Here is a 10,450-nt window from a genome sequence, read left to right as displayed (position 1 = left end):
CTCTGATGTATCTAGATGCAAAGATTCTCAACAAGATACTAGCAAATTGTATCCAACAACTTATAAAAAAAGATTATACATCATGATCAGGTAGGCTTTATTCCAGGAATGCAAGGTTGGTTCAACATATGCAAAACCATAGTAACAGGAAGAAAGATAAAAAACATATGGCTATATCAATTGATGTAGGAAAAGCATTTGATAAGATACAACATCCCTTCATGATCAAGACTCTCAGCAGAATAGGCATAGAAGGGTCATTTCTCAACATAATAAAAGCTATCTATGAAAAACCCATAGCGAACATCATCCTCGATGGAGGAAAGCTTTTCCACTAAAAACGGGTACAAGATAAAAATGTCCACTTTCTCCACTCCTTTCAGTATAATACTGGAGGAAAAAATAAAAGGCATTAGAACAGGCAAAGAAGAGGTGAAACTCTATTTGTAGATGACATGATTGTATATATAGAAGAGCCAAAAAAATTTTCTGGAGGTAGTACATGAATAGAGTAATGTTGCAGGATATAAAATCAACATACAGAAATATATAACATTTCTATATACAAACAACAGGCAGACTGAGATAGAACACAACACCTTTAAAATATCACCACACTGAGTGGATAATCTTCCTCTGATGAATGTCTGCTTTCAATGTCATTTGAGGCAAATCATGACATTGGGACCAAGACCATTTGCACACCACACTGTTGTACATAATCAACTTCTCTTCACTTCATCTGTCTTTTCAAAAAAATCATTTTCCTCACATTTAATGATCATATCATAGATGTTTATATGCACCATCAAATTAACTTCTTTGAACCCAAATATTGAGCTTGCTTACATATCCCAGCTTCTTCAGGAGGTTGTGAGTGCTTGGATGACACGTGTATAACATTTGTGCAATCTTGCACTTCATGTAACGTGGGTTTGACTTGCTCAATGCCTTTATCCTGTCATAATTATGCTCAGTGGCTCTCCCTGACTGAGGAGCTTCATTGAGATAAAAATCACCAGCACAGAATTTCGTGACCCATCATTGGCACTGATGTTCTTGTAGAGCATTTTCACCATAAACTGTACACAACTTCTCACAAGCTTGACCTCCATTGTACTTTTACAGAAGTAAAACAGTAAAATATGGTGAAAATGCACCATTTGGTCTTTCACCTTCAACTCATAAAGTCTTTAAAACTCAACCAAATTGCCCCCTCTTTTTCTAGTTTTACAATGAAGCTAGAACTGACAGCTATCACATGACATAGCAATAACATAGATGTGAATGAGTCTAGAATAACTCTAGTACTTTCAAAAGTGAACTAGCCCCATCTCTTGCAAAAATGAAGACTTTTACTACAATCCAATAAAAACAGATTACATAGAGACCAAGAATTGGCATAATAGCTATGTCATTAGACTCCCATGTAGTCGACTGTGGTTCAAGTCCTGGACCTAGTAACTTAAACTTATGCCAACATTGATGCAAATATTTGTCCCTGGGAAGATGACATAAATCATCTGCAAGGCAAAAAATAGTGCACAATAACAGTTGGGTACCACTTATTTATCCACATTTTTCTCTGCTAGGGGAATATCTACTTGGATAAATAGCAACAGTGTTGAGCAGGAAGCTTCATGCTATTCACAAAGGAATGGTGATAAAGTCCTGTCCTTTGTACTGTCAATGTATCTTTGGATAATGCCTCAATTTCCAGCTTAGTGAAAAGTGCTTCTTCCCTGGCCTTTTACTACATTCATCACCAATGCTAAAAATTGTGAGATACAAAATACTAAGAGACTTTAAAACATTCCTGTTAGGCCCGTGAAACAGAGGTATTGACACCAGTTGTGAAGTCAGCGCTAGCCCAGACAGTTCATTACAAAGAACTAAACAGAAAAATTTGTGTGCAGTCTCAGCCTAAAGACAAATCTAAAACACCTGTAGAGCAGGGATCAAGCCTTTCTTGGGATGCTTTGGAAAGCATTGTCAAAAACACAGTAAAGAAAGTCCAACTCATCATGTACCACATAGGAATCTATTATTATTCCAAATACAAAAGACTTTCAAGAAAGATTGTTCAAGAAAAATGCATTTCTGTCTATTACCCATTTAGCACAACAGCTCAAGCAGGAATGTGAAAAAGAACCAGCATATTTTTTTGGCGATTTGACAAGAGAGATTTATGGAGTGCAGTAAAGGCAAAAATTCAAGAAGCAAACAACCAGAAACCAAACAGAAAATTCACTGTTAGAACACTTCCCTCAAAAAACATCAAGTTGTTTCTGATACCCCATCACTTCCAGAAATCAAACATCACAAACTTCCAGTACAAAACCTACAGATTTTATTGAATGTGAAAGGATCAAGTCTAGTCCTTTAAAAATAAACTGTTTTTAGACTAGAATAAGTCCTTAAAAGTAACATCAGACTTAAAGGTTGAATAGCAAACTGAAATGGCACATGAAATTGAGGTTAGTGTAGATAATGATGATGCCAATCATTCAAAAGTAGTTAATGACATCTTCAGTGATGTCCTAGAGAAAGATGAACTCTATGTGGAGGAGAGTCAAGAGAAGATGGATCAAGCAGGTGTAGAAAGCAATGAAGAACATAAAGATGCACTAAATATTTCCTCTATGTCTTAACTTGCTCCATTAGCATAGGCAGCTGGTGTGGTTAATCCAGAGTGTTTATATTTTCTCTCCTAGACTGTAGTCAAAGGACAGCAGTATAAGTGATAAACGTCCAAATCCAGGAACATTACAAAGAATCTGTGTCCCTTGGTAATAGCATTTGTTCTGAAAGTGTGATCTTACTATAGCATTGATGCATACATATCTCAAAGATTCAAAGAAACAGAAAAGTTTTCAATAAAACAGATGATCAATCAGAACGAAGATTTTAGTTTGAATTTGAGTGAGAAAATGAATGCCTTGACTTGTCAAGTTTATGTCAAACAGAAAACACAGGAACTCCATAATGAAATGAATTTGCAGTAGACTATGATCTATCCAGCTAGCCAGGTGCTTAACTACTGTGTGGATAAAGAGCATGGAAAGGAATCGCTAGAGGAATCTGAAGTGGAAAGACTCTTCTAATTCCAATTGAGGAGCTGGATAAATTGAAGAATAAGGGGCCTCAGGGGAAGAATAAGTCTAGCCCCACATCTCAATATTGTATGGTATGGTATGGTAGCATAGTAGCAAAAGCTGATCCTCTAAAAGCTGACCTGGGTGGGGACCAGCAGTTATGTAATGGCTATGTCGCTGGACTCCCATGGAGTCAACCGCACTTCACTTCCCAGACCCGGTGACTTAAAACTCACGCCAGGCGTGTGTGCGTGCTTGCCCAAGATCATGAGAGGAGAATGAAGGAGAAGGGATTGCAGCGTGACCATCACCCCTGGGGGGTGATTTCTCACTTTCTGTCTCTCTGTCTCTCTCTGGCTGGCTGGCAAGTTCATGTGTATTATAGCAAAATCCTTCTCTTAAAAAAAAAAAAAAGCTGACCCATGTGGAAAGGTTCTGAATTTGTGTCTGGGGAAGTTTCTGAGTATGCCAGGCATGCACATGCCCAACATCAAAGGCTGTTTGAGGCTAAGAGTAGAATGCATCAACCTTATAACCTATAAGGGGTGCCACATCTCTGTATCTCTTTCTCTTTCTTTCTCTCATTCACTCTTGTAAGAAATAAATAAAACTAAAAGCAAAGAAGCTAAACTAAACTGAGAGTGGATCTGGGTGACCCCCCCCCAAGAAAACTAACAAAACAATTCCTTTATATCTAGAGACATTGTCCTTAGACATCGGCCTAGATGAATAGTGATAACTGCATTTCTCTCCAGCACAAAGGGATGTGTGCACATTATATTCTAAATTCACCACTATGTACTAAACATGAGCTGACAGAAGAACTTCCCCAGATCTACTGCAAAGAAATATGTCCTAGTCAAAGATCATAGGTTTTCAGAAATTAAACTCTATTGTGGGAAATATCTTCTATGTTTGGGAGAAAGTGTAAAGAGATAATTCATGACCAAGAGTGAAGACTGTGGTAGAGTCTGGCGTGATTCTCTCCAAATCCTTTTCTATTTCTCTGATACATAATCAAAAATAAATCCTGGTGCTCTCATATTGACTTTGGACCGTGGGATTCATTTCCACAATGTCATGTGTAGAAATGCTGTCTTTTATGTACTACTGCTCTTTAGAGTGAGTTTTCTTCCTTACGGTCTGTCTTCAATGCTCAGTTCTTTGAATATCTGTCCAATAGGGGACTAGAAAGATGACCATTTGAACTGTGAGACTCTTTGAGGGAAGAACTAAGGTTTGTGAACTACTAGGCACAGAATTGTACTGTGATATGAGTTTAAGATACTTCTTTATTTTTTTAAGTCATTGATATGTCAGAGGCATTATTTCAGTTGTTAGATTTTTATTTCAGTGATTATAATATTTAATTGAATAATGTAATATCAATGCTCATTTCTAATGATAGACAGGAGTGAGATCATTCTACCCTAATGGAAATGAACACTGAGTATGTCCCACTCTGCATGGAATGGACAAGTTTGCAACAAACAATGAGTGTAGTTCTTATCAGTAGAAATAAGTGAAAGAAGCTCTATGGGAAAATTCCAAATCGGTGACAAAAAGAGGACATAGGGCCAATGTGACAGGCATACTGTACCAAATAGAAACAGATTTAACATATGTGAATGCAGTTTTAGAAAAAATGAATAACATAAAATGAATGCAGTTTTAGAAAAAAATGACAAAGAGTCATAGAACCTAAACAGAAAGTAACAAATTCAGCTACATATAGAAATAGAGTTTATGCCTCCCCATCTTATCTCATATATACTTGCAAGTGGCTGAAATGGGTAAAGGATGATGAGAGGAAAGTTTTCTGTTTGGGGATTTTTCCGCTGTACAGACATTTCTCACTTAATGACTGAATTATATTCCTGTGACTTGGTCACTAAGCGAATTGATCAAGATGTGAAAAGGTAAAAGCCAGTGTCTTGTGGTTTGTTCTAGCACTACAAAGTATGTATTTTTCAATAGATATTATGTGATGCCACACTATAATAATATAGTAAGTCTACTGATATAAAAAGCATAGATAAACTCTAGAAAATGACAAGACACACCACAGCACAATAACATAAATCTGTTGTGATCATTGTTATTTATTCTGAATACTACTATGAGTACACAAGAAAGTAAAAATTTATAAACAAATTCTTGTAATTCTTGTGATTGTGAACGTGTCATGTAGTAAATACTATCTGCAGAAACAACACAGACAGAGTAATAAAATTCCAGGGACATATAGATACCAAAAAGGAGATTTTTTGGACGATAGGTCTTAAGTCTGAATGGTTGTAGGGACCACCAGAAGGCATAATGGTTACATCGACAGACTCCAACTTGACCGACTGTGGTTTGTGTCCAGGACCAGGATGCTTGAATCTGACACAAGGTGTGTGTGTGCATGCATGCTCAAAATCCAAGAAGAGAATGGAGGAGAGATTGGAATGTGGCCATACTACCTCTGAGGCTGATTTCTTGCTTTCTCTGTTTCTCCAGAGCACACAACCTATAGCAGAAATATCTCTCTTTACTAAAAGTATGAGTAGTTATTAAATAGGTCAGTTGTTAAGTGTTTAAAATGTTTCTTTTTCAGGTGGGATATATTTCATTTTTTAAAAAGTATTTTTATTAATGTATGACATTTTTAAATGGTTGTGTGGGTACGATACGAGTTTTATTTTTAAAAAAATTAGATTTAATCACTGTACATCTTTACAGTGAACATGTTTTTTTCCTGCAAAAAAACAGTGCATATTAAGCAAATCAAAGACATAACCATATATATTATCATCAAAAGATCTGTATTTCATTTGGCAATTTGCAATCAGGTAGACACCTCCTATGATGGATCATCAGGTATAATAACATGAAAAACAATCTATATGTTTGTCAGCAGAAATTACATTCCTTAATTCCACAAAAGTTAACCTATGTATAGAGTATTCCCCTTTTGAATAGGGATCTCACCATCTAGAACGCTGAAGACAGCCAACATTGCATGTTTGTGTCATGTTTTTCTAAAGGTTTGGGTTTTCTGGATCTGGACAATTGTGGAAGTGAAAGTAAGAAAGGCAATTTTGCATCAATTATTAAGGACCTTAATTGTAATAGCTAGAAAGAGTTTAACTTTCTGTGAAAGTAATGCTGCACAATTAAGTGGTATTACACTTTCAAGAGACTCCTCCCTCTGGGGAGCTCTCTGCTAGTGAGGCACTGCAGTGGTGGATGAGTCTATCCAAATAAAATGGTTTTAAAAAGTGACCAGAATGATTGCCCTACAGAAGCAATCTTCTAGAAATTAAATTGATACACAAGGGAAGATCTTCCCCAGGGTGAGAGTTACTGTTCCAGTTTAAGAACAATTGGTATTCTGAAACAAGCCAAACATATTGCAAAATTAGACTTTCTGAGAAAGAAGAGACCTAAAAGTTTATAGTGTAAAAATCACTTATTCTTATACAGACAGCTCATGAAAACACATGAAGGTAAATTGTAACTGTGTTGTTAGATTATGTTGAGGCTATTTCTAAATTTGAGAATCAAGATTCAAATGGGAACCAGTGGTTAGCGTAACGGCTATGTTGCTGGACTCCCATATAGTCGACTGCGGTTCGTGTCCCGGACCCGGTGGCTTAAAACTCACGCGTGTGTGTGCGTGCCCAAGATCCCGAGAGGAGAATAGAGGAGAAGGGATTGCGGCATGACCATCCCCCCGGGGAGTGATTTCTCTCTTTCTGTCTCTATGTCTCTCTCTGTCTGGCAAGCGCACAGGCCCTATAGCGAAAACCTCTCAAAAAAAAAAAAAAGATTCAAATAAAAAGCGTAGAATTTTGAGAACTTAATCTGAAAAATGAGTTAGTTAAAATAAATGCAGTTCTTAATTTGGGGATAAAGTAAAAAAGATTCAAATAAAAAGCGTAGAATTTTGAGAACTTAATCTGAAAAATGAGTTAGTTAAAATAAATAATACAGTTCTTAATTTTTGGATAAAGTTAAATAAAATTAAGTCTACATTGAGGCCAATAGGTGGCATACTTGTTAAGGTGCTGAACTCTCAAATGGTCCACCAAAGTTTAAATACTGGACCTGGCACTTGGCTTTCTCACATTCTTTCTCTTTCTCTTTCTCTAACTCCATCTCTCTCTTAAAAAACACATATACCCATTAGCAATTTTTAAAAAATAATAATATTTGGGACCAATCAATTATAAGTGATTACGTTGCTGAACTCCTGCATGGCCAACTGTGATTTAGTCCTGGATCTGTTAGCTTGAAATGCATGCCATGCATTTGTGTGTGTGCATGTCCAAGATCCTGGGAGTAGAATGAAGAAGAAGGGATTATGGTGTGGCCACCCTTCTAGGAGGTTATATCTCACTTACCCTCTCACTATCTCGATTTCTTTTTTTCTGTTGAGTGCAAGCACCCTAGAGGAAAAACCTCTACAAAATAATAATAAAAATAATAATCATAAATAAAATATTTTTAAAAATTAAATTTATGTCAAATAATAAGATTAATAATAAAATAATTTATTTAAAGTAACTTGATAAGTGCTACCAATGGAAGTATATAAATATGAGAGAATATTTGCCTGATCATATTTATTTATGATTGTGATATTTCAAAAGCATCAGCTGATGGGGCTAGAGGTGTGAAGATACACAGGAGGAGATATGGAAATACATAAATATTTATTTTGAAAAATTAGGATAAAAACACTGAGAAATGGTAAAGGGAATTGTCAGGCAATGCTGACTTGCCAACTTCACACCAGATGACATTAATACGAAGTGGAGCCAGACAGAGTGTTTGCAATTTCATTTTTCTTTCTTCTGGTTCTCAGTGCCATTCATATTCTTTGGCCACTTGTATGGCTAGGATAAAATAACAATTAAATTTACTCAAAGTTGTACTACTATAAGGGAACATTATGAAGGGAAAATAGAGAAAAGAAGTTGCATTCAATTATAGTGAAGTATGTGTCACTAAAGCATCTCACATGAATAGGAAAAAATTGAAATGTATGGGTAACGTTTCTTGATTATGTTAAAAGTTCATTAATATTTTTCATAGATCATCTATAGAGTGTTAATAGATAAAGTTAATAGCATGTTGGGATTAATATTTTTTATATTTAGTAAGAATAATGGGAGAGATACATCCCTTAGAGAACAATGAAAATGCATGTATTTATTTCCTCAAATTAAGAAACGTGAGTCTCATTGGAATATAAAAGAGGTGACTAAAACCTTGTTTTCTTTTCTTTTTTAATTTTTTTGCTATAGGGCGCGTGCACTTGCCAGAAAGACAGAGACAGAGAGATAGAAAGTGAGAAATTATCCCCCAGGGGGGATGGCCACGCAGCAATCCCTTCTCCTCCATTCTCCTCTCAGGATGTTGGGCACGCACGCACACGCGCCCAGCACGAGTTTAAGCCATCGGGTCCGAGACTCGAACCGCGGTCGACTACGTGGGAGTCCAGCGACATAGCCATTATGCTAACTGCTGGTCCCAAAACTTGTTTTGAATAAGAATTAAATATAAACTTCAGAGAAAAAATTCTTCTTAAATTGAAAGAATATGAAATATGAGTACCACTAAAACAGAAAGAGCCTGTATCATAATTTCACTCTTTATATTGGAATAATAAAATATTATTTCTCCACAATGTACTCTAATGTATACTTCTCAGTACCTATGGTATCACTACACCTAAATCTATAAAACATATTAGATTATGACCTCTTGAATTGATTTCAATTCCAGTATATCAATCCCCGTCTGAAGTTTCTAACTCAGCTCCTAGTAAAGGTACCTTCATTTCTTAGTAATGGAAGAAATAATTTAACAAATTATGTATTTTTTACGCATCTCTTCCAGTAAACAAAAGGAGAAACAATGTTTTGACATGTGAATGAATTAATTACTATTATTTACCATATCTGCAGATAAAGAGAAAAATAAAGCAGAAAATTCAAATATCACTACAATGATGAATTTTATTCTCTTGGGGTGTTCTGATACTCCCAATCTCCAATGGACACTTTTTGTTATATTTTTACTCATATATTTGACTATCTTGGTGTGCAATAGCATCATAATACTAATAACAAAAATTGACCCTTCTCTCCACACACCCATGTACTTTTTTCTTGGCAATTTTTCCTTCTTGGAAATCTGTTATGTGACAGTAACTATCCCGAGAATGCTTGTGGATCTTTGGACTAAGAAAGGACATATTTCCTTCCTTGCCTGTGCTACACAGATGGGTTTTATCCTGATGTTTGGAGGCACAGAGTGTCTCCTCCTAACCGTGATGGCCTATGACCGCTATGTGGCCATTTGTAACCCTCTTCATTATTCTCTAGTGATGAACCACAAAGTCTGCATCCAGCTGGTGGCTGCCTCCTGGATCAGTACAATTCCAGTTGTCATTGGGCAAACATGGCAGATTTTCTCTTTGTCTTTTTGTGCATCTCACACAATCAATCACTTCTTCTGTGATGTCCCACCAATACTCAAGCTTGCTTGTGGGGACACATTTGTGAATGAGGTAGCAGTCTACGTAGCTACAGTGGTGTTTATTATGGTTCCTTTTCTGTTGATTGTTGTCTCCTATGTCAAAATTATCTGCAACATTCTGAAATTATCATCAGCCAGAGGGAGGTCAAAAGCCTTCTCCACCTGCTCTTCTCACCTGACGGTCATGGTATTATTCTATGGGACAGCTTCCATTTCTTATTTACAACCCAAACCAAATCATTCTGAGGGAATGGAGAAGCTAATCTCTCTTTTTTACACTGTTTTTATTCCAACTTTGAATCCCATCATCTATACTCTGAGGAACAAAGATATCATGATGGCATTAAAAAAACTGCTAGCTAAGATATTAGCATGAGGTAAATCCTCAATTTATAAAGTTTGTTTATATTTTAATAATGTGTTTATATTAAAGGCACAGTTATTTTTGGTTCTATGTTTTTAAATAATTATAAAATTATAATGATGTTCACACACTGTGTAAAGAGACCTGTCTTTTATAGAGCTTATTTAAGGGCCCTCTGTAATCTGAGAGACAGATAAAGCCGGTGTAGGGACAATATTTTGAAGATTATTCTTTCCTTCATGGTTAAGTATTGGGTTGAGACTGCTTGAACAATAGAATATAAGTTAACTACCTATGTTGTATAAGCAGAGTTGAGGGTCATGCTTTGTGATAAATATTCCTTAACTCCACATTCCTTCAGATGCATTTTGGAATATTCTCTGACCTTATGGTTGGATTTAACCAGTGAGACACTCTAGAAGTAGGGTAATAAGGATTTCTTTGCATTTTCCTTGTGTCT

The 10,450-nt window shown here is 36.1% G+C and overlaps 1 protein-coding gene and 1 pseudogene across 1 annotated transcript; both read left to right on the top strand.

Moving 5' to 3' along the window:
• Positions 1–315: 315 nt before the first annotated feature.
• Positions 316–5,971, top strand: LOC102482220 (anillin-like; annotated as a pseudogene).
• Positions 5,972–8,103: 2,132 nt separating this feature from the next.
• On the top strand, positions 8,104–10,002 carry LOC102481801 (olfactory receptor 10AG1-like). Its single transcript, XM_014582556.1, has 2 exons — positions 8,104–8,125; positions 9,071–10,002. Exons 1-2 carry the CDS (start codon positions 8,104–8,106, stop codon positions 10,000–10,002), a joined length of 954 nt encoding a protein of 317 aa, XP_014438042.1.
• The last annotated feature ends 448 nt before the right edge of the window (positions 10,003–10,450 follow it).

Source organism: Tupaia chinensis, unplaced genomic scaffold (genome assembly GCF_000334495.1).
Source record: "Tupaia chinensis unplaced genomic scaffold, TupChi_1.0 Scaffold143649_1, whole genome shotgun sequence".
NCBI lineage: Eukaryota > Metazoa > Chordata > Mammalia > Scandentia > Tupaiidae > Tupaia > Tupaia belangeri.
The sequence above is the reverse complement of the archived record's forward strand: the minus strand, read 5'-3'. Positions and strand labels throughout refer to the sequence as shown.